Below are 24,666 nucleotides of genomic sequence, written 5' to 3' on the forward strand. Positions count from 1 at the left end.
GAGAGGAGAGGAGAGGAGAGGAGAGGAGAGGAGAGGAGAGGAGAGGAGAGCAGAGCAGGAGGGGAGGGGAAAGAAACTCAAAGCATCATGGGGCCCCCCAGCAGCCTAGGCCTATAGCAGCATAACTAAGGGAAACCCTTAGTTACTTACCCTAAGATCACTAAAATCCCCCTGGAAGTGTGGTTCCCTTTGGCTAAAGGTTGAACTCTGTATTCAGATAAGATAAGATGAGATAAGATAAGATAAGATAAAATAAATTTCATTATCTCCAAGAGGAAATTTGTTTTGGACACAAGTGCCACTCCTGTAGCTGCACAAAACTAGATTCAAACAATCAACCCAATGTAATATACAACACAATCCATGTACAAGAAAGGCATTACCACGTCATGAGTCACATTAAAACCCAAATTAGCATACATTAAATAAGAGTTATATTGTATACAACTGGCAAATAAAAATAAATAAGGATAAAATTAAGAACACATTACACCTAGTAGTAATAAGAGTTAGTTCTTGTTCAGATATCTTAAGGAGGTGGGAATGAATGAGCTTTAAACCTTTAGTTTTACATTTTGTGGCTCTGTAGCACCTGCCAGAAGGTAGCAACTAATACTCAGTGTAAAATGTGTGAAGGGTCTCTCACAGTCTTATGTGCACTCCTGATTATAGATTTCTCATAGACTGAGTTTACAGATCAATAATCTTTTAAGCCAGTCGGCTTCATGGCAGTTTTAACTATGTTTTCCATTCTAATTTTTCTAATATTTAGCTTCCAACTAAACGATTCAGGTTCTGTGGGGAACACACAAATATGTGTCCTCTTCATTGGAAATAACAAGGAAAATTAGGTGAGTGCACACATGGCTTCATAAGCCCCAGAGAGTCAACAAAGAAGCTGACACAGTCATTTGTTCTCAGTGCCGTGAGGCTGTGGAGCACAAGCAGTGAAGACGACCCTCTAGTGTTCTGTTGGGTTGTGTTACAGATGTATTGTGGCACTTTATGTTAGCTGTGTGCTGATTACAGTCATCACTTGTATTGTGTTATTACAGTCTGATGGTACTTCCATCTGCACTGTGCCACTTTCAGTCCTGGTGGGAATCTCCTGCTGCAGATAAGAAAAACTGCTTCTTTGGAGTATCACTTTGACACACCCAGCTCATTCATGTGCATCCAACACATACTCAAACATGGCAGAGGATGTACTCGATAGACACAGTCTGGCTCCAGTCTTCCCTGGCAAGCAGTTAATAAATGGAGGATGGATGGATGATGCTAGTGTTCTGTCGCTTTAAAAGGGAAACAGACAACAAAAACATTTGTGCAGCCCCCTCTGCAGGTGCATGTAGCTACAGGTGACAGGAGAAAAAACCTGATTCTCTTTCATTAGTCTATCTTGTCCTGAAATGACTACATATGGACATATTAACACAAAATTGAGTTTAAGTGCCAAACCTTGTGCACAACAACATATTTTATCCATTAAAGTTAAACTGTATTAAAACTGAAAGACCCTGGACAAGGGCAAGAGGGATCAAATATAATAACTTAGCGATATTGTAATTAAAAATTTAAAAAAAAATCATTCAATGTTTATTAAACACTGTATTATAACTATGTGCTTACAACACATAACATGTACAAATGTCTTAATTCATTATAGAATGAATATGACTGAGTAACTGTCTTCATCCATCATTAGCTTATTCCTGAAGAACAAGCTGACAGTGGGCATGAGGTGGGGAGAACATGCAAACTCCGCACAGAAAGGCCTCAGGTCGGCCCGTGCTCGAACCCAGAACCTCTTGCTGTGATGTGATAATGCTAACCACTGCATCATTGTGCTACCCATGCAACAATGTTCACTAATATAAAATATAAAGACCAAAAGACCCTGGAGTGGAGGTGTAAAGAAAATATGCCGTCTAGTGGGAATGTTAATGAAAAACATTGAGTTCGTGTGTGTTTTTGTGTCTAACTATGACATCTATGTTGTACTTTGTCATGCCCCACTGACTCTCTCTCTCTCTTGCATTGTAACAGGGATCAGTCATAAGCAGCTTGCTGTGTCACTGCAAGATGGAGAATCATTCACTTCTTTTAGACCTCTATACATCTTTACATGACACTGCTACTGCCAAGAATCACAATTAAAGCAAAACCTATGTTAAATCTAAAAATGTATAGATAGATAGATAGATAGACTGATCTGATCAGCTCCACATTATTTACTTCTAATCAGTTTAATGTGTAACAAAGTATCATATTTTATAAGCTTATAAATTTGTGATGTACAGTTTGTAGGCTTAGTGCAATGTAAAATTGAAGGCTCAAATTCAAACGTAAATACAGTATTTGAGTACATGTGCTTAGTTACTTTACGTCACTAATGTTTTTGTGATTCGCTGCTTGTGTAAAAAAAATTAAAAGTTTTTCCTGTTTGTGGAATGGTAACAAAATTAAGCCAATAAACTACAAGTCCCAGCGGTAGTGTAAACATGACGCCACCGGAAGTAAAGTATTTTGTTATAAAGTCATTTCCGCATCCTCTGATGATCCTTTCCCTCCTGCGGCCTATTCGAAGATGGCGGTGCAAATCTCCAAGAAGAGGAAGGTTAGCACTGTTTTATCTGCGTTTTAATCGCAGAGGGAGCGTGTTTATGTAAAAATTGGGTCATGTTGGTTAGGATACAAGTGCCTGATTGTCGCTCCCGTGTTAGTCTAATTTGTCCGTCCCCGGTTTGGAGGGGATTAATCCAGATGCTGCCCGAGTGGCGTTCTCCTCATTTGGCTAACGTTAGCTAACATGTCTGTCCGCACTGCTTGGCAATACCCGGACCTACATACATGAGCCCCATTTTAAACTTTTATCATGCAGTGTCACGCGGCTTTTTACCAGAGGTTAAAAAACCTTATGAATTAATCTCTGCTCTCCGCTTGTCTCTTAGAAGTCGCTAATGTTAAAATTAATAGGAGCTAGTGACTTTGCTTCAGTCAAATCAACGGAGACCAGGAGGAAGCAGGCTTACAAAAGATAAATGGACAGATAATTTTAACGTTACTAATCACTATCGTACAATATATAATAACATTACTTAGAATGCTAGCATCACTTAGAAACGTTTGATTGAAAACGTATAGCGTTATCTTAAATAGTGTAGTAGTATTGAAATGGCTGCAGACAAGTGATAGTAGCAGTGTGTTTATTTTGGTGGAGTTAAAATGCAGCTAAAAACACGTCATATGGTTCAGTTTTTGGTAAGTTAAAAATCACTAAACCTGTTTAATGCCACACATATAGTAAACCTCAACAGTGGGCCTTTGGCACTTGAGTCAGTCATGTTACAGGTAATGTAAGATTATTCCTGGGAACCACAGCCCAATATTTAGACATCTGCCTTTTAATCTGATTGATCCTTTATATCCAGTAAACTAGATGCAGCTGCAATTGTGTCCTTGTATTCAAGCTCTGGAGCACTTGTAACTGACACATAAGCAGTGTTATAGACTGGGATTTCCTTTTTACAGAGTTTTATCAAGTACCTCTGCAACTCAGTCTCTCCATCTTCTTAACTCACCACAGACTGAAACGTTGTAAATCTGTTCTCTTTCAGTTTTGTTTATATAAATACTGTGAGTGCTACATTTCTCCTTAGCCATAGTCAGGGGTACCAATATTCAAATGGCTCCGTTTTGTCCTTAGTTTGTCTCAGATGGTATCTTCAAGGCCGAGCTGAACGAGTTCCTAACTCGCGAGCTTGCTGAGGATGGCTACTCCGGTGTGGAGGTGCGTGTGACTCCAACCAGGACTGAAATCATCATCCTGGCCACAAGGTGAGTGTGCAGTCTAGATTGAGATCATGTTGAAGATCCTAACAGAAATAATGATTTTATGTCTGTATGCTGAAATATTTAATAAATGACACTCTAAACTGCCTTCATATTAGCAGGCGGGCACATATCAAGATGTTAGTATTCCAGGAACATAGCGTGGCCATAATAATCAACATTACTTTATTATGCGTTCATGTCATTGTAGAGTTTGTGTAATTACGAGTGTCCAACTTGGGAATGGCATTCCCATCAACTTCAGGTCATAATTAAGATCGGGAAATACTGATATATCCTGGTTGATGCACACTAATAGAGTGGCTGAAAACGAAACAACTGTGGATGCCTCATATCAGCCACAGACAACTTCTCAGTGTCATTAAAGCCAGATTTTATGGATATGGCACCACATTGTCAATGTACATGTAATCCTCACATGATCAGCTCTGATCATACAGATGTCTTGATCACTAGAAAGCAGTTAACGCAGGTGTAACCCCAGATGTCTTTGTCTTTAGGACCCAGAATGTTCTGGGGGAGAAGGGCCGTCGAATCAGAGAGCTGACTGCTGTGGTCCAGAAGAGGTTTGGCTTCCCTGAGGGCAGTGTGGAGGTAAGGAAAACAAATGTGTTCTCAAACTGTGCAGAAGAAAAATATTTGCTTTTGTTGTAGCGGCAGTGTTTCAATAGCATTTTGATTATTGAGCATTAATGCAAAAAATTACAATTGTGATTACATCTTTGCCTTCAAATAAGAGCAAAATCACTACAAGTCTAAACTGTTAATGCAACAATTCAGTATTAACAGCATTATACGATGTGAATATTTTATTAAAATTAATATAATCAAAATAAAATTTTAAATACTGAGTTTTTTTGTGGTCCAGAAGAGGTTTGGCTTCCCTGAGGGCAGTGTGGAGGTAAGGAAAACAAATGTGTTCTCAAACTGTGCAGAAGAAAAATATTTGCTTTTGTTGTAGCGGCAGTGTTTCAATAGCATTTTGATTATTGAGCATTAATGCAAAAAATTACAATTGTGATTACATCTTTGCCTTCAAATAAGAGCAAAATCACTACAAGTCTAAACTGTTAATGCAACAATTCAGTATTAACAGCATTATACGATGTGAATATTTTATTAAAATTAATATAATCAAAATAAAAATTTAAATACTGAGTTTTTTTTTGGTCGGTTTATATTTTCAAGACATCAACACTGTAGTTTTTGTTGTGTTGTTTCAGACAGTGCACAACACCTGACTGCAATAATGACTTAATTGGTGTAGTCAGATTATTTGTTAGGAATAAGATGAATCCAGATACACAGGATTTGGCACCTTATGCTCCCTTCAGTGATGATACGATGACGAGACGGAACAGGACTCAGTCTGGCTCTGCAGGTTACCGGTTCAGGTCCACGTTCTGTGGTTCAGCTCCGGTTCCTCAGATCAGGGAGTCATTTCTACATGAAGACACAGAGGCATTTGTCTGAGAAGGGTCAAAGAATCCAGAGTGTACTAACGTGCTATTTTTTGTCAAAACAAAGTCGGATGTATGTGCAATCCAGAAAACAGAGCACCTTCATGTAACCTGTAGATTTGCCCTGGCAGCATGCAGTTTGTTTGACGGAGCTCTCTCTCCTTTCTTTTAGCTGTATGCAGAGAAAGTTGCCACTCGTGGTCTGTGTGCCATCGCTCAGGCAGAGTCTTTGCGTTACAAGCTGCTGGGAGGCCTGGCTGTGCGTAGGTAAGCAGTGCTGTACAGGCACTGGTAGCATTTACAGTCACTGACAGAACTAATCCAATGCACTGCTCTGGCCTTATTCTTGCAGGTGGTTATCATAACATGACAGTAATAAAGCTCTGTGGTAAATCATGTAACATAACTTGAGAAACTTGAACATGAAAGATTTGTTAGAATTCATAAAGATTCTGCACATAGCCTACATTGTTTAAATACTCTACTACTATTAGCTGACAAAATGTGTGTATGGGGGTTGATGATTTTCTAGTTGACCACTTAGTCTCTGTTCTTGGCTGAGATTGTGCTGCAATGTGTGTTTATATGGTATGGCCCTTTTCAGATCGTGAGATACGTAACACTGTTACTTCATCAGTCTGATAAACACGTCTGTCCTTGAGACATTTTACATTTTGGTCCTCGGGGCTTCATTCAGACATACCCACAACAATGAACAAGACGAGGGCCCAGGGACTGTCTACAAAGTGCAAAAATATTCACTCTTAGAGTAGTCAAGTGTCACCAAAATCACTTTATGCATCACTGGTCTCCTCTTGGCCATACCACAACACTTAGTTTGGAAAAAAGTGTGTTTAAGAGTAAAACTTGTGAATAGTTTGTAGTACCTCTTTTTAGGGTTGCATTCTGCTGGATGTTTAATGTGTGAACGTTTGTAATGAACGTATGGTTTATTGCACACTAATTCAGGAAAATCATTGTAAAATCATAAATAGACCATGAAAACAGACATTTTTATAATAAACATAATTGGAGCATCATAAAACCAGACAACAAAAATTCTTGTATTCACAGAAAAGGCAGTGAGTATGACATGTTTGTGCAAAGTGATTTAATGATATCAGAAATGTCAGGATAGCCTTGACCACACAAACTGGCCTCTGTTTTCACTGATCTCTTGTCAGGGTGAAGTGTTTGAGTTTTTGTCCCTTCAGTGTAGGGGCATGCAGCATATGTACTGTATCTTAATCTTAGTTTTAACAATGTGACAGCTGGTATTACCAAGTTTGTCACTCACTTTGCAAAAAACAATCAAAAATACACCTTGAGAGGCCACACATTTTCCCTGTGACATGTAGCCTAGTTGGACGGACATCTGCCTGTGCACAATGAGGGTGCATGTACATGATCACTGCACCACAAGTTAAGCTATGGTAGCTAACCAAAAATGCATTAGCAAAATTTTAAACAAGTGAAAGTACCTTGAGACGAACCACGGACACCATAAGTCTCACAATCTCCATTGTTAATTTAAATGCTGGATGTGGATCATCCTCAGTGGCATGGAGATAGTTTGGCTGTGAAAGACAGATGTTGATCAAAGAACAGTAAAATGGAAACAGCTGGAAATTGGTTGCTGTTAGACCTTTGACAGCATGTTCCATCATCTGCATGCAGGCTAACCACCACAAAATACGAAGGATATGAAAAGCGTTCGGAGATGGCTGCTCACCACAGAACTAGAACTAAACCAGTGATTTCAGTTGGAAAAAAAGCCTAGAAAACAAAATTTAGTTGGACTTGGTTTTAGGTTGAAGACATTTTACGTCCAGTTGAATTTTGTTTTCTGTTTTTTCAGCTTACTATGACCTGGATGACTGAGAATCTGCATGGACAGTGGTTTCAGTGTTTGTGTATTGTTGTACTTGAATGCTTCAGTTCTATGTAAATCCAGTACAGTTAATATCATTAGTAAGCAGCAGTTAATGTGCTATTATTAAGAGCGACCTAGTACAATATAAGACAAACGCTGTTTTAGCAGCTTAAAGCAACGTGGTTAAAGTAAATGTAGAGCACCTGGCTGTCCAGAGCAGTGTGGGTCAGTGCACAGTAACTAAAGTTTAAAGAAAACTCAGTTCTCGTCTGCTTTGTTCCCCACCTCCCCTCTGTCAGGGCGTGCTATGGTGTGCTGAGGTTTATCATGGAGAGCGGCGCCAAGGGCTGTGAGGTTGTGGTGTCTGGCAAGCTGAGGGGTCAGAGGGCCAAGTCCATGAAGTTTGTGGATGGTCTGATGATCCACAGCGGAGACCCTGTCAACTACTATGTCGACACAGCAGTCCGCCACGTCCTGCTAAGGCAGGGTGAGTACAGCTCCACCAGGAACTCAGCGGTAACACCCCCCACCCCCCCAAAAAATGCATTTGTAAATTTGCTTTGTTCTTCAAAGCTTTGGCGTAACTGGTGAGATTGGAAATTTATTGCTGTGTTTGTTGGGCATCCTCAGGTGTGCTAGGCATCAAGGTGAAAATCATGCTCCCCTGGGACCCCAGCGGTAAGATTGGCCCCAAGAAGCCCTTGCCCGACCATGTCAGCATTGTGGAGCCCAAGGAGGAGGTCTTGCCCACCACACCCATGTCTGAGCAGAAGGGGGCCAAGCCAGAGGTGCCAGTCATGCCCCAGGCAGCTGTGCCCACTGCATAGGAGGGTAAGAGACAGGAGGGGCTCTTCACCTGCAGGCTGGGGTTATATTGTGGAGAAAACAACTACAGCAGTGGTAAACTGGGAAGATCTTTATCTTACCAGTGCATTTTGGTTCAGGGTGACTTGACAGAACATGTAAACTAGAGAGCACGGATACAGATGGGTGACATCTGAAATGAAAACCCTGAATTTCAGAGTGGTCTCCTTCAGGATGGCAGTGCCCCCCCCATCCACAGGACACCAGGGGTCACTGACTGGTCTGATGAGGACGACCATGATGTGAACCAGATGCTGTGGCCTTCCCGGTCACCAGGTCTCAGCCCAGTTGAACAGCTATGGGAGATGTTGGAGCAACATGTTAGACAGCGTCTTCACAACTGTCATCAAACACTACATGAGGGAACATCTGTTGGAAGGTGTTCATCCCTCCAGGGGGGTTCTGACGTTTGCAGAGTCAGTGCCAAGGTGGAGCTGTTCTGGTGGCCTGGCACCTCACTGGGACTTTAGGTTGGGTTGTCCTTTCATTTGTCACCTGTCTGAGTCCTTATTAGCCACTGAGAGGGGGACACAGATGCTATAGTCAGCCTCCAAGGGATACTGCACCTCAAACTACAGAATAAACGTAAACAACAAAAACATCATGAAAATAAGTATAACCTAATATGAAATAGTTACATAAATCTGTCAATCCATCCCTTGGTCCTGAACATTGATCCAGGGTTCAGTACAGCACCAACAGTGGAATAATTGCTCTGTTGGATTAATGGGCACCACAGAATCATAATTTAGCTCCATGAGAACAAGTTGACAATGTCATGGACAAAGTTAGTAGTCTTGACCAAAGCTGTGATCATGATGCTGCACACGTTGGCCATCTGATGGCACACAAGACATGTTTTTGTCATGACTAGTGTGTACGTGTTTGTGTGAATATTGGTTTCAATTAATACAGTGACATCAGTGGTGCAGCTTCATCGGCTTTATCTGCCCACTTCATAGGAGGATATTAGTGAAGGAAGCAGGAAATAGTCGTTTTCATCCAAATTTCTGTCCCTTCAGTGATGATACGATGACGAGTCGGAACAGGACTCCATCTGGTTCTGATGGTAACGGGTTCAGATTCACGTTCTGTGGTCCTGCTCCTGTTCCCCAGGTCCAGTGGGTCCCTTTTGGTTGAAGACATCGAGGCATTTGTCTGAGAAGGGTTGAAACAATACACACCATTAGGGTTTTAAAATGACATATCAAAGGTTACTGTAGAGAATCTGTCACTGACCACAGGGAGAACTTTAAAGTACAAATTAAGCTTTGCCCAAATTAAAGCACAAAAATTACTTGAACCTTTAATATTTCAGATTGCCAATCTTATATTCTGAAGTCAAACCAGTTTAAGCAAGAAATGAAACCGATGTGAATCCACATAAGCCTGCCAGTTGTCAGGATCAGTCAGCGCTGTGTTCACAAGTGGTTTGACCTGGTGAAAGGCATTGTAGAGTCATGAGGAAACGAATATATGAATGTTTTTTGTTTTTTGTCTTGGACCATATTAAGGAAACATTAAGCAATAACCCTGCTTTGGTCAGTGGGTTTTAATCTCTTTTTTTTTTTTCCCCCTGCAGGTTTTCCAACCGTTCCACCTGATGGAAGCAAGACCCTGTGTTTTTTGTGTACAAAAATAATAAAATCTGGAAAATCCACTTCATGTGTTGTGGTCACTTTGTTGCACATGGTGTTAAAGGAGGTTTACTCAGATGTTTAATGAGAAGCAAATCTCGCCTTTTAATACTATAAAATAGAGGAAGCCAAAATGTCGCCAGACCTTAAAACAATTATCAGTTTTTGTACAGAAATAAAATGTCAGACTTCGACAGGACAGGTCTTGGGCTTTATTTTGATAGAAACAGCATTCAGAGAATTAAGATCTTTTCTCTTTCTTTTTTTTTTTTCAACTTTGTTTCACTATTTTGGATGAAGGATTTTTCAGGTATCTGCTAAACAATTTTCTAACTTTTAGTGACTCAGACCTTGCTATAGTTTGTTTAGGATGAGTCATGGTGACGTTTTAGTCACATGATACTTACCTGTCAGGAGGAAGTCGAATGTGAAATGCACATAAAAATGAAATGTTGCAGTTTTATCCATATTTAAGAAATGAAGTTTGGTTAATTCAGACATCTGTCTTGAATAAGGTGCACATATATAGAAATAGTTCTGTCAATAAAAAAAATTCACACGTTATGAAGTAAAAAGATTGAACTTATTTAAAATTATGACAAAAATCTTAACTTACCAAATCAAAATGATAAAGAAGTGTAAGTTTGGACTAAATAAATTAAGACATCCAAAGAAAATGTTCCTGTAATTTTTAATATGTTTTGTAATCATGGCTCTTTGCTTTAATGCAAATAAATCTGTCACAGAAGAAAACAAAACGCGTGACATAGGTCCACAACATAAACCGTTGGATTTAAATTGAATGATCAGTCTGTGCCGGCTTGTTTTGTGCAGCGATCACATGATCTCGTTATTATAAACGTTTATGTAACAACGCATCAAGAAAAAGGTCAAAGATTTTGCCACCGAGTGACTCATCGCCTCTGCACTGAAACTCCAGGTCCGGGTTAGGCCACGCCCCCTTTCTCCCACCTGTGGAGCTGTGTGAGAGCTCCCAGCTCCTATCTGCATAAGCACCGAGGACAAGATGAGTCTGCCGGACTACAAATCAGCTAGCAAACCGTCTTTACCCGGGGTTCCAGTAAGAAAATCCTACTATACATTTTATATTTGGAATATTTCGGGTCGTAGTGAGACTTAAACTAAACTTTCTACCTGCTGAGTGACACAACAGGTGGATGAAGGTGCAGACTAGACAGAACGAGGACCGGAGGGGTTTTTTCTACTTTCATGCATAGTGAGCTCATTATTCACTGCAAATAGTATTCGTTAACGATTTTTGTGTGTTAGTTAAACTTTAGACAGAAGAGCGATTCTTTTCTCTAATAGTTAGAGATCTAACGTGGAGGAAACTCCCGAGACAGAAACAAGAGCATGTCTCCTGTCTGAAAACCTCTTCATTTTCTACCTGACATCTCCATACACTTAGTGTATAACGGTGAAATGTGCACAAATTTAAAATAGATGCATTTACACAAACCTACTGTACTTGGTACTTTTTGGACAAGCTACCTCACTACATTTCACAAGGGAATGTACTTTGTGCTCCACTACATGTGTATGTATATGGGAATCATTTCTTCTTCATGGGCGCTTTGTATGTCATCACTTTATTAGCCTTGTGTGAAATCTTCATTTGTATTTATGGCTATCGAATAAATCCAGTGGCGTTAAACGTATAGTATTTCCTATTGTACAGAAGAACAAGAACAAAAGACCAGTACCAGGAACTTGCTGTAAATGTACTTGGTTACTGTTTACCACAGATGAGTTGCTATGAAGCTGCTTGTGAGTACAAGAGAGATGAAGTATGAATTGTGTTTATGATGCTGCACAGGCTTGTTTCTGTTGAATGCAGTCATTTAATTAGTAGGTAAATGCTTAACAGCCTGTTTGGATCAGATAGAACCAGAAAACAGCAGGATCACTGTTGGGTCACAATAAGAAAAGGTACATTGTATTAGTAGTGGTGGAAGGTATATGCCTACTCACAAGTAGCAACAGTAGAAGTACTCACTGTATATAATTATTGATGCATTGTGTTCATCACTTTAATGTTGCAGCTGGTAAAGGTGGAGCTAATGTTAACTACCTTATATACTTACAGTTTGAAGTACTTCACACACTGCTGCTTGTGAATATCCCGTTCAATAGAGTCTGATGATTCTACTGTATTTGGTTTAATTCACCAGATTCTGAAAAGGAACTAAAGTTACCAAACACATGTAGTGCAGTAAAAAGTACACTATTTGTCTTTGAAATGTAGTGAAGTCCAAGTATGAAGTAGTAGAACATGGAAATACACAAAGTACAGCTGCCTCAAAATTGTAACACAATACTTAGTTTGCACCACTGAACTTGCTCTGTCCGTCTGATCCAACCTAAACTCTAAGTTTAAAGATTAGTTTCCTATTCTTCATTGTTCATTATGGATTTCCAGTTTAAGGTTTTCACATGGAAAAACTACAAAAGTCATTTTCTGTGTTGTGACGTTGACTTGGCACCGCTCGCCTGATGCGACTGCTGCTTTGGATGTTTCCGGAGGAGCAGAGCGATTTGCTGACAGACGGCAGAGGCATGTGCTCTTATCAACCTGAGCAAAGCAAATACAGTACGTGTGTGCGACTCATGCTAACGCCCAAACTGAAGTTACTGAGTACACACTTTGAATAAGTGTGTAAATTCATCAAATGAATTGAATTTAAGTGTTTATCCAAATTATAGCCTGACTGATTCGGAGCAGATACTATAAAATAATATAATGTATTAATGCATACAAATATACTCCTATATTTTTAATAAGAACATAACAATCATTTTTGACAAGGGTCCCTTACATTTGATATTAACAGTTTATGTCCAACTGAGCAGGTCCTGGATGAAAAATATCATTTTTTTTGTTTAGTTTTTTTGAAAGAAACATCATTAGTATAAGAAAAAGAGAACACTACACTAGAAGAGGAAACAGAGTGCCAGTGGTTGCACAACATACTTTAGTCAGTGCTCTCTGGTGGATAAACTGTGTAATGGCTGCAAACAGCTCTGGTGTTTCTGGCAGTTTCACCAGACCTGAAACAATGTGATGCTTAATATATTAGACTCTTTTCAAAGCTGATTAATAATTTAAAATGTCTGCTTCAGACAAAACAAGATTTTTGAAGATGTGACTTTGGGCTCTGGAAAACTGCTGGGAATTTAATTTGTGGCACAGACTAAACAGTTAATTGAGAAAAAAAATCACTTGATTAATCAATAATGAAAATGATCTGCAGCCCTAAATTTCACGTTACCTATTGTCTGTCATATTCTTTAAAGCAGATGTATCGGTACTGACACATCTGCGGTGAACTAATGTCTCTTCATATCAGCCCAGCTCTGATCTAAATGTTTGTTAATAGACCAGTGTGACCAGTAGCTGCTTCACAAATGCGTGAAACCAGTGCACAGAGAGATGACATCTGTAAACTGGATAATGAACAGATTCTTTTTTTTACAGTTTCTCTGACATTAAAGAAACTGCAGACAGTTACTGAAATATTATCTGAAACTCAATATGACCTACTTCATGTGCAACTGCGAATGAAATGTCTGTTGTCAGATCAGGTCTTGTCTCTTCTACTGGACATGTTAAAACATTAAAAAAGCTTTCTCCATAGCTGCGGTGCACCAGCTCCATCCAGACAGGCAAACAAAAGGAGAAATGTTTCAAAAACTAAATGAATAATCTTGTCCACAGCACTCTCATGTTGTGCAGTTAAATGTCGGAGGTCACCTGTTCAGCACCTCTCTGAGCACGCTCAGGAAACACCCTGACTCAAAGCTGGCAGAGCTGTTCAGCGCACAGCCAAAACTAGGCACCGACCCACATGGACGCTACTTCATTGACCGGGATGGTTCACACTTTGGAGCTGTCCTCGACTTCTTGAGATCACAGCAGCTGCCCACTGCGAACATCCACGAGGTTTGAGTCCTCTACTTTGATTTGTAACCATCAGCCTGATAGAGCCTCGATCACCTGCTTTAGAGGAGGAGTCCTGGCTGATAGTTCACTGCTACAGAAAGACTAAGGCATTTTTAGAGAGGCTCAGTGAAACAGAACTCCTCCTCTCACATCTGAAACAGAAGTGATTTTGGTTTAAGAGTTTTTAATAATGTCATCTCTCTGCATGTATGAACCAGTGTGTGTGTGTGTGTGTGTTTTTTTGCCCATTCACAGGGAGGCTGTGTACTACAACATCAAACCACTGATCAAACGTCTGGAGGAAATGCCTCAGCTCTTTGGGGAGCTGGTGGGAAGGCAGCAGTTCCTCTCCAGAGTCCCGCACTACAAGGAGAACATTGAGGTAGGCTACACCCACTGGTGTAGTGACAACAGAGAAACAAACTACTAACAAAAATCCACTGCATTCCAACAACCTGTGAATCCACAGCAGTCTCCAACTGCTCCAACTTTGCTTCTCAGCTCTCTCTCTTGTACTATGTTTGCGTTGATGTAGCTTGAGTTTCTAGGTGACACTTTTTTGTGAAGAGTGAAAAAAAAGAGCACCAGCTATAAAAGACAAAGAAATCAGAGCTCCTGCTAAATACCCACAGATCTGGATTGCTTGCTTCTGGGACAGTGCAGAACACGTATGAGATTGTTAATCATGTCACAGCAAAACAGTTTTACAGCCCTGGATTCATGTCTCTGGTTGGAGTCTTTGAAACAGCTGATGTCATTTTGATATCATAATATGAATCGGCAAAGCTCTGCAGAACAACGTTCTGAGTGACTTAGTTGTTTTACCACCAATGATGTCACACAGCAGTCAGTTAGCACAACACACTGCTGGAGGAGCCATGTGAAAAAAAACCATGAATTGTCAGAACCTGAGACCAAATGTAGCCATGATATAACCATCACGATGAAGCTATACATCAAACCTGCAAAGACACCGAAAGAAGCCTTTCAAATGTAAATCTGCAGTGGGGAAATGGTTCATGAGCCGGTGGTGAATCGTTCGTGAATGGTCGTTTCTCTTTTCTTCCAGGTGCTGATTCGTATCGCCAGAGCCGAGGCCATTGCTGCGCGCCACTCCACCATCATGATCTGTGTACTGCGAACAGAGGAAGATTTGAGTTTCTATGACTCAGCCATCAACAGCCTGGAGGCGGATAAGGAGTCGGTGGTGACTTTTGGACCGTGGAAGGCCATCCCATCTGTCAAAGACTTGCTGGACTGTGTAAAGACGGACATTGAGGGTCAGGGCTACAGGGTGAGCATCCAGCCTCACGTCATGGAGAGGAGCTTCCTGTCCAGGACCTACAACTACTTCTACAAACTCATATTCACCTGGTGGTGATGCTTTTCTGCAGAAGTGGAAACTGTACATAATGTTTCTAAGAGTAACATGCAACATTTTAACAAGTTAGTTATTAAAGGCTGACCAAGTTGCTGCAGGTTTTCCAGGTTATTTATATGTAAGTTTACGCACCATCTACTGTAAAATAAGGTCTCAGTTTTCAAAATTACACAAGAGAAAAACGCAGGTAATTTATAAGGTATGGTGGGTTAAGATAAAGTGCTGCATCCACCAAAGTATTATTGCCATAACTTCTTAATGTCTTATAATTAATTTGAGGTGCTTCTAAATATGGATATTTGATCACATTCTATGTATTGTCAGTGAAATCATATTTTACTACTGCTAAACTTTAAATAAACTAATCATACAGTTACAAAATCATCTTTCTACCCACAGAGCTGGGAAGTAGCTTGTTTCTTCTACAACAGGACAATGCAGGGAATTTATATGTTTGTGCAGGTTCATGTTTGCACCGCTGTGTCAGAGATGTGGTGACAACTCTCCGGAGTGTGGTGGTAGATTTTGTGACTTCATACACGTTTTCATACTGTATATTGAGACTTCCCCTTGTAAGTAAGTTTAGTGTGAAATAATTCACAGTTCTGGAAAATACTGCGTCATAGTCACAACAGTGGGCACTCTACAGCCCAAATTAAAAGAAACAACATGCCATGAAAGTTAAGTGCCGGTAGAAAGCGGAGATGCAACCACGGTGTTCACCACAGATCTGAGCAGGCTATCTGACAGCCAGCGCACCTTCATGTCAGACCGCTTCCTGTGTGAACAGATCAACACAACACAGTGGTTACATAACACTGTCCTGCAGCAGAAAGGCCTGAGATTAGAGCCGACTGTGGTCAGGTCCATATTCTGCTGGTGTGTCCTGTTTGCTCTGAGTGTTTGGATAAGGGCAGAAACTCACCTCAGTGTTAAGGATACACTTCAGCTGATGTCTTCAACTATAATGTCTTAAAAATATAAAATTAGAAGTATCCTGTCTTGTCTGAATAAGAAAGCCGGTGGAACTGCATTTGGTGTTTTTCCTCTCACAGGGATTTCAGCCTTGCCAGAAGCAGGGCGTTGTTGGCGTCTCCCACTCTGGTCCACACTGACATATCTCACAAACAGCTAGATGGTTTTGACATGAAAGTGTTTTGCATACATTTTGTGGTCCCCATAGGATGAATCCAGTGCGCTACCATGAAGTTGAGTCTTAATGTGAGTAAAATCGCTCAACAACTCATTCATATCTCCCTTAGGCTGAATCATAGTAACTCTGGTGATACTTTGACTTGTCCTCAAGCACCATAAACCATTGCTAACTCTGAGAGACGAGACTCATAAAATCGTCATTAAACTTCTCCAGCCCTTTGGTTTGTGACCACACAGTTGCAAACTAATGACCTTCCCATTAGCCTCAGCTGCACCGTTCAACTGCTTGGCAAATGTTACTAAGATGGTGAAGATGGCATCGTACTGTGGGTCTTTTTGGTTCTTCTTACCATTGCTAACTGAGAGACGAGACAGTCCAAGTAACTTCAAAACAGTGCCGATTTGTCAACCGAGACGTCTCTGTTACCAGCTTTATTTCTGACGTTAGCATTTACCTCAAAGCAACATGGCTTTAATACAGAGCCACTGGTGTTGCTCTAAACTCTTGTTTTTCGACATTTGGAGGACAGTGTATTTCTCACATGGCTTGTTTAACGGAACACCTCAGATCCAAGTAAAAGATCAATTTTGTTTTGGGCTAGCCCCATACTACACAGAAACGTCAACCGAGACGTCTCTGTTACCAGCTTTGCAGCTGGCCATAGCATTTACCTCAAAGCAACATGGCTTTAATACAGAGCCACTGGTGTGGCTGTAAACTCGTGTTTTTCAACATTTGGAGGACAGTGTATTTCTCACATGGTTTGTTTAACGGAACAGCTCAGATACATGTAAAAGATCATTTTGGTTCACCACCAAAAATTAAGGCCAGGTCATAGTGAGGTTCTATGCTTTGTTCAGAGAAACGGCAAGTGTGGGCATGCTAGCTACGGTGCTCTCACCACAGTTTGTTACAATAGTACTTCCTGTTAAAAAGCCCCCGATGAAGAAAAGTGACACGCTTGCATTTCACACCTTGGATCATATAAGAAAAATGACACAATCAGAGGGTCACAAGGTTAATCACTTTACCTCGGTTTAATTTTAAATTAGGAAATTAAAAAAATTAGGAGACTGACAGTGACAAAAGCATAACTAAACACTAATAAGATGTCAGCAGGTGAGGTTAATAAGAGCAAAATAACCACAGTTAAGTCCGCTTGACTTGTGTTGAGTCAGTGGGATGAAATAACTTCAGTGTGTTGAGTCAGTGGGATGAAATAACTTCAGTTCCTTAAGAATAAGGCAGACTACTGTGCCTGAGAAGGAAGGAGAGATACATTTTGTTGTTGAAAAGACTTGAAACTGGCTGATTTGTGTCAGAAACAATAATAATTAATTAATAACTAAAATAATTTTTACAGCAAATTAGAAGAGAAAGTTTACACATCACACAGCATCATGTGGGGAGAAAACTGTCATGAAAATTAATTTTAAAAAAGACATACTGTAAGTCAAGTCTCATAAGTGCCACAAATCTAATTCAGCTGTATGTGTTAGTTTTTTTTAAGTCTAAGTAGCAGGTTTCATAAAACAAAACAAATCATGACAGTAAAGATGGGGGCTGATGTTTGCCCTGTTCAGTTCAGTTTAACACAGGAAATGAAATCTTTTGACTAGAACGAGCTGCAGCTGCAGAGACGAACAGAGCTGCTGTGGAGGTGAACACACAAACATGATGGGCATTAAAAACCTGTGGAGAGTTCTGCTGCTCACCGGTCTGCTTCTAACAGGTACCATTTATTTTACTCTGTTTAGGGTTGGATTTCTCTCAGTCAGTGGTAAATGAAGTGCTATAAGTATTAAAAGCAAAAGTACTGGTTCTGCAAAAAAAGTCCCCTGTGTGATATATATATATATATAGCTGGGTAAGAAATTGAAGTAAAAACTAGTGGCTTATTAGTTAGTACCGCATCTCCAGAGCCTTGTCAGGTCTCTTCTGTTGGAGAAGGAAACCTCGTCCTTCCAAACCAGATCCCCTCTCTGCGTCCGACCCCGCTGCGTCCGACCCACGGCGGGTGTCATGTTCATGAAGCCATTCAGTGTCCTAGAGCTGCAGCCATGAGTCAGTTCACTGGTAGAAAATGAATGTTATGCTTAATCTGAAAAGTATCTAAAAACTGTAGTTGTCAAAGAAATGTAGTGAAATAAAAAGTATTATGTTGTTGGCATACATTCTCTTATTATATTCTTATATATTTTTATTATATTGCTGCTTAAAGTGCCTTAGATTTTGTGTTACTTATTTATCTACTTTATATTTCATTTGTATTTTGTGACATTCATGTGGACGGCAAAGTAGGAATTTCATTGTACAGGGAAACACGTTTCCTAACTGTGCATATGACAAATAAACACTTTGACTTTGACTTAAATGTAGTAGAGCAGCACAAAATGGAAACACTAAATATAAGTACATCACAATTTTAACTACCATGCTTGTTCCGTGAGTGGAGTTGATTCGGTTTTCATGCCTATACCCAATTTTTGGTTTCAGTTTCTGGTTTCGAATTCTGTTTAAGAATTTCACTCTTTTTCTTTTGTCTGCATTCTATAAGTAATAAATAACAATAATTTTATTTGTTTATACATATCAAAACAATAGTTACAAAGTGCTTCACAGTGAAAAAAACACCAAAAGACTGAGATCAATAAAACACAGAGTAAAATATTAAAACACAACTTATAATTTTCAATTTTCACTTATAAAGTTCAAATAAAAATGCCTGTCTCTACAAGCATGTTTTAAAAAGGGGACTTAAGCATCGTTTAGCCTCGGAGGCTACTAGTAAACTTTTTAAACTAATTTAAAAGAAATAGGCAGCCAGCGAAGAGAAGCCAGGATCAGCTATTGAATTCATTAAACTCCTCGCTACTGCATTCTGAACCAATGAGTCCAAATGTGATGTGTGTATGTGGGAATGTCCTACTACACTGTAGATCACTGATGGTGGCCAAAGGCTTCAGGGGGATTTCACACTTATATAAACTAGTTTTAGTTAAAACAATGGGAATTTGTAAAAAAATAGAAAAATAAAAATGTGTTTGTATCATTTCTATGGATATCTGAACTCTCGCTTCACTGTTTTTCTAGGTGTGAGGTGTGCAAAAGGTGCGTTTGTGTACAGCAGAGTCGGAGGCGACACCCTGCTGCCATGCACTGGTCTGGTCTCTGCAGACTGCTCACACATCTTCTGGACCTTCTACAAGGGCGGCCAGGTGCGGTACACTCAGGAGGTCAGCTGGGGACAGGTGAGGGCAGAGTCCGACAAATCCAGCCGCATGTCCATCACATCCAACTGCTCTCTCCACCTCCGTGACCTCAGGATTGATGATGCGGGCTCCTACGTCTGCCTGCACCAGGGACAGACCATCACTGATGTTTACCTCTCACTCCTCACCATCACTTCAGTTTCCAGAATCACTGACCTGCAGCTGGGAGGAAACCTCATCCTGAGCTGCATCCTGTTCACTTATTATGATGCTGGGAGCTGCAAATCATACTCCAGCGCATTCAGCCTCAGCTGGGTGGCCAAGGACGGGACTTCACTGGCCACAGACAGCAGGTTGTCAGTTTTCTATCGTGTTGCTGTTACTAGTCATCTGAACTGTGTTGTAAGAAAGTTTGATTTGTTTTAGGAACATTATGTTTTATTTAACAAAGTACTAAGAATAATATTACACCCACAAATTTGTAAAGTACCTGTTTCACTTCGGTTCCATGTCTAGCTGCACTGTGACATAATTTGTAAGAAAAATCAACAATATCAAAAGACTAATTGTAACTGATTTACTGATTATAAAGTTATTTGAAAGTGTAGCTGAGGGACACCACATCCTGTCCCACTGACACTGGGTTGATCACACAGTGTGGAAAGTCTTAATTATTGCACCTTCAACTATATGAATGACAGCGGTATGATGTTTGTCTAAACTCCCCTTAACGCAGGTATGAGCTGACTGGCCAAACACGCTGCAACATCACTCTGGTAACAAAACTCCAGATGGAGGACAACAACAGGAAGTGGAGGTGCCAGGTGAACACCACAGAAACTAGCAGAGCAGCATTTCAGGACTTCACATCCACCTTTTTGTTTCAAAATCCTCCCATTGTCCAGAGTCTGACTCCGTCAGCTGCCATGCATTGTCCAGTCCATTTGCCCATCAGCCGCATCGTGCTCTGTGTGGCTCTGCCTGTCATGGTGATCATAGTGGGACTCTTCACGTGGAGAAACGACCGTAAGAGGGCCAAAAAAACTGCAGCCAGCGTCAAGTTCAGGGAAACTTGTTGATCACTGTATCTATTCTTGTGTTGGTTTGGCCCTTAATCAGGATTCTCTACTTTTTTGGTCCCATGGATCTGGACATGTTCCAAATGTGTTGTGTTACAATTCAGATTTGGCCCAAAAGTATAAACTTCACATTAAGCACATGAATCATAGCTAAAAGCAGGAAGCTTCATTTGTTTTGTGTGGTAACAGGCTGTACTGCCACAACAGTACAGTTTTATAGTTTATTAAAAACATTTTTCAAATTTCAAAACCTAAAACTATTTTGGGTGATCGCTGAAATGAACCATAAAGGTAAGTACAAAACAAAACAAACTCCTGCACCTTGTTTTTTATTTATAACGGCAAGATTACGGTCATAGCATTTATCAGGCAACAAATAGTAATGTACAGATATGACAGTTTGCAAGTGTATATCATTTTACACAGAAACTGGAAAAATCAGACATGATACTCAGAGGCAACAACAGCACAAACATCATTCTTCTGTGTATACTTTATTAAATTTATATTTAAAACATCTTGGAAATTTTGTATGTTACTTGAAGTTTAAAATGCTGAGCAACTAATTGTCACTTTCTTCTCATCAGTTAATGAACAGCAACCTTTGCCATTAGAAGTAAAAGCTTTGCTAGCAGTTGTGTTAATTGTAAGTAACAGAAGTACTTGTAGTACAGTTGATAATGTAGATTAGTGTCAGTAATTTGCCAGTTAAAACTAAACTCTACAAAAGCAATCTTCATCTTTAATTTAACATTTATTATGTTCTATCTGGGTCCAAATAGGACCTGTTTCGCTGAAATATTGTGATATAAATAGGTTAAATCAAATGAAAGGGGTGGTCAGTAACTCGTGTTAAAGTGCCTTTGAACCAGGCAGCTGCTGCAGTGAGGGAGGTTTGTACTAAGCAGCTGTGGATGCAGATCATCATGACACTGACAAACAGTCTGTCAATGAAATCAGTTCATAAACTCTCAATATTTATTTGGGTGAAGGTTAAGATAAATTGTAGGTTGAACTATGCTGTGTTTAAAAAGCTACAACATTTAGAATGAGTTGTTTTTATTTGTTCAAAAAATGATGACTTGTGACAATGTAAATTTTATGAGTAAATGTTCAATTTAATCACAGAATAAATGCTGTCTAGAAATACAGTATTTATGACTATTTTGTTGTCTTGAATATTTGATTTGTCTGTGTTTTCTAAAACAGTGCCATTAATTTTGCCTGTAAATATATTTTTTAACATTTCATAGTTAGATATTAAGTTCTTAATCCCCTGCATTACAAAACAAATAATATATTAACTAAGGATGAAACTATTATTGAGTGTATTGACAGGAAATAGTTGTGCTTTTTCTTTCTTGCAAAGCCACTGACCAGTCTGTGGTTACACCTTCTCCTATGTTAAAGAAAAATCTATTTAAACTGGTTCTTTATAATAAATGCTGTAGCAATATCCTAAATGTCAGTATGTTCAAGTCAAGCAAACTATTGTATTGTTGTACGGATTAAACTTATTTTCTATCTAAATGACATTAGAGATACAGCCTATAAATTTATAACCCGTAATTTACAAAACGCGTTTTACTTTCCCCACAGTACGTAGCCTACGGGAAGTGAACACGGACAATTTAAGTTGCTGCTGAGGAGACGAGCTTTGCTAACCATTTTCTTTGAACATGGCCGCACATCTGAAAAAGCGAGTTTATGAAGAATTTTCCAGAGTTGTACAGGTGAGCAACCTCTTATCGCTGCTCGCTGTGGACTCATAACTAGTGATGGGCAGATGAAGCTTCATGAAGCATTGAAGCCTTTCATCCAATTGGTTCACTCCAGCGCAAAGCTTCTTGAAGCTTCATTTGCTCTAGGAGGACATCTACTGGATGCAACACTATCTGTTGGCATGAATTTGAAGTGTGTGGCATTTTGCAGAAAGCCTGTGAATAAAACTGTATGCAAAATAAAGACGTATGCAAAACATGTATATTGTAGTGATGGCAGTATACTCGTAATGAATTAATTCGTTTGTGTGGCTTGTAATGCTAGTTAGTGATGACAGGATGCTGTTTCCACCCTCTTCGTTCCTCTTCTCCAGTGCTCATCCTTAACTACAGACATATTTTGGATATGTAATCTTTCCAGGTTCACCTCGAAACGCCTTCTATGCAGTAATACGGAACATTTCAGAGTTTACTTTGTAGAGCTTTGGTTCAGCAAATTGCATTATATTAAAATACATTTGAAAGTATTATATTGTAGTGAGGAACGTTTATGTTGAAGAAAGATTGTCTTAGGTTAATGCTGTTAATTCAGGAGTTACGAGACGCTCTGTCATCATTACGCCATGCTTTGTCCCTACAATCATCACCAAGATGTGTAATTGTGGCACATTTGTCTAGGTAATGAAACTATTGGACCTATGCTGAAAGCAAATTTGAAACAAAGCCAAATTTGTACAGATGCTCGTTTTACAAAGAAGTGATATGCAAAGCTCAAACCCACAAGAGTAAAAGAACAGAAAATAATAACAGTTTGTAGATAAACATGCCCATGTTTGTTATTCACATGTGAACTGGCCATGTTGAAGAATTTTTCTGAGCAGAAAAGGAGGGATTGGACACCTTGAGAGAATATCAAAAAAGCAGGTGGCATACCTGCTTTTTGTACAAATGATGCTCCATTACAAACTGTTGTACTGGATGTTGACAGATTCCCCATGAAGAAGCTCCAGCCAAGAAGCTGCGTCTGTCCAGACCCAGTAAGTCTGCAGCTCTGCATATTGACCTCTGTAAGGCCACCAACTCCACTGATGCCCTACAGTACCTACTGCAGTTTGCACGCAAGCCTGTGGAGGCAGAGAGTGTGGAAGGTGTGGTCAGGATCCTGTTGGAGCACTACTACAAGGTAAAGAACTACTGAGAATTTTAATAAAGACAGTCTCTGAAAAGCTGTAATAAAATATCTCTGCAGTGCTTATACAAAGCCTATAGTGTCTAAGATGAAAACACAAAACACATCTGATGTTGTCCTCCTCCAGGAAACAGATAACTCAGTGAGGCTGAAGATCGCTTCTCTGCTGGGTCTGCTGTCCAAAACACAGGGTTTCAGCCCCGACTGCATCGTAGACGACGCCATTAACACACTCAACACCGAGAGTAAGATGCATTTACACACAGTCTGAATCTTGGATTTTTTCAATTACACACATTAGGCTCTCTGTCCTGCTTTTCTCATAACTTTTACACTCAACAACCCATAATTACACAATACTGCCTCTTTTTTGTAAGTAGGAAAGATTTCCTTGAAATCCTGTGATTTTGTTGTTGTTGTTACAGTTAAGCAGCAACACTGTTCCTGTCCACTGAACAGTGTTTTTCATGGGACAATGTAATGAGACATGTTGGGCAGGATTTAGGAAGCATGTTGATTGAGTGGAGCTGAAATGGCAGGATGTGTTTCTACAATTTTCTAAGTAAAGATGGTATTAAAATGTATTTATCAATATGGGCACTAAAAGGGTTTTATATTTTCAGTGAACTCCCAAGGAGAACAGTGGAAATTGCAACAAGAATCCTTGGCACAGCAATAAAAATATTTAACTTACAATTGAATTGCATTAAAAACTTTTTGCCTCTTCCTCCAACTGACACAAATTTAAACATTTCACAAAGAGTGTGTTTGTTCTGTTTCTCTCTGTGTCTGCAGAGTCCCATCAGGTCCTCGCCCAGCTGCTGGACACTCTGCTGATCATTGGTACTCAACTACCTGAGAGTCCTGCAGTCAGACATCAGCTCATAGAGGTGGCCTGCAAGGTGACATGCACTGTACTCATCATTGTCATTGTTGTGCTCAGTGTTTATATACTTCAGGGAATCAGCAGGACTTTGTGCACAAAGCAACAAAACTCTTTTCTCTTTTGTCTTCTCAGCACCTGTCTGATACATATTTTGGGGTAAGGAACAAGTGTCTGCAGCTCCTGGGATGCCTCGGCATGGTGGACACTCCTCTGAACAAAGATAACGAAGGACTGGGCACATCGACAGGTTAATATAATGAAATGGCTAATCTGTTTTTCTGGTTCTCTTTAGCATAAATTAGAACATGTGCAAGCCTTTAAACCGTGACCTCAATCCTGTGTTATCACCATCTAATGTAATTTAACTTGTCGCTCTGTGCTTCAGCAGGCGTGAG

At 39.9% G+C, this 24,666-nt stretch overlaps 4 protein-coding genes across 5 annotated transcripts; all 4 read left to right on the plus strand.

Moving 5' to 3' along the window:
• Positions 1–2,524: 2,524 nt before the first annotated feature.
• Positions 2,525–9,709, plus strand: rps3 (ribosomal protein S3). Of its 2 annotated transcripts, XM_020588204.1 has the most exons (7): positions 2,525–2,617; positions 3,707–3,837; positions 4,353–4,446; positions 5,485–5,579; positions 7,485–7,672; positions 7,816–8,016; positions 9,632–9,709. In XM_020588204.1, exons 1-6 carry the CDS (start codon positions 2,588–2,590, stop codon positions 8,010–8,012), a joined length of 735 nt encoding a protein of 244 aa, XP_020443860.1. In that variant the 5' UTR covers positions 2,525–2,587; the 3' UTR covers positions 8,013–8,016; positions 9,632–9,709. The 2 variants fall into 2 exon arrangements, with proteins under 2 accessions (XP_020443860.1, XP_020443861.1); XM_020588205.1 differs by lacking the exons at positions 2,525–2,617; positions 3,707–3,837; positions 4,353–4,446 and adding an exon at positions 4,716–4,753.
• Positions 9,710–10,569: 860 nt separating this feature from the next.
• Positions 10,570–15,404, plus strand: kctd14 (potassium channel tetramerization domain containing 14). The gene is made up of 4 exons (XM_020588200.1): positions 10,570–10,767; positions 13,423–13,649; positions 13,897–14,029; positions 14,717–15,404. The coding sequence occupies exons 1-4, from the start codon at positions 10,714–10,716 to the stop codon at positions 15,026–15,028; spliced, it is 726 nt and encodes a 241-aa protein (XP_020443856.1). The 5' UTR covers positions 10,570–10,713; the 3' UTR covers positions 15,029–15,404.
• A 2,457-nt stretch (positions 15,405–17,861) lies between these two features.
• On the plus strand, positions 17,862–21,028 carry LOC109952894 (uncharacterized). Its single transcript, XM_020588206.1, has 3 exons — positions 17,862–17,916; positions 19,278–19,749; positions 20,133–21,028. The coding sequence occupies exons 1-3, from the start codon at positions 17,862–17,864 to the stop codon at positions 20,473–20,475; spliced, it is 870 nt and encodes a 289-aa protein (XP_020443862.1). The 3' UTR covers positions 20,476–21,028.
• A 1,035-nt stretch (positions 21,029–22,063) lies between these two features.
• Positions 22,064–24,523, plus strand: LOC109952888 (integrator complex subunit 4-like). The gene is made up of 5 exons (XM_020588197.1): positions 22,064–22,208; positions 23,185–23,379; positions 23,513–23,630; positions 24,181–24,287; positions 24,404–24,523. The coding sequence occupies exons 1-5, from the start codon at positions 22,155–22,157 to the stop codon at positions 24,521–24,523; spliced, it is 594 nt and encodes a 197-aa protein (XP_020443853.1). The 5' UTR covers positions 22,064–22,154.
• The last annotated feature ends 143 nt before the right edge of the window (positions 24,524–24,666 follow it).

Source organism: Monopterus albus, unplaced genomic scaffold (assembly GCF_001952655.1).
Source record: "Monopterus albus unplaced genomic scaffold, M_albus_1.0 scaffold511.1, whole genome shotgun sequence".
In the NCBI taxonomy this organism is placed as follows: domain Eukaryota; kingdom Metazoa; phylum Chordata; class Actinopteri; order Synbranchiformes; family Synbranchidae; genus Monopterus; species Monopterus albus.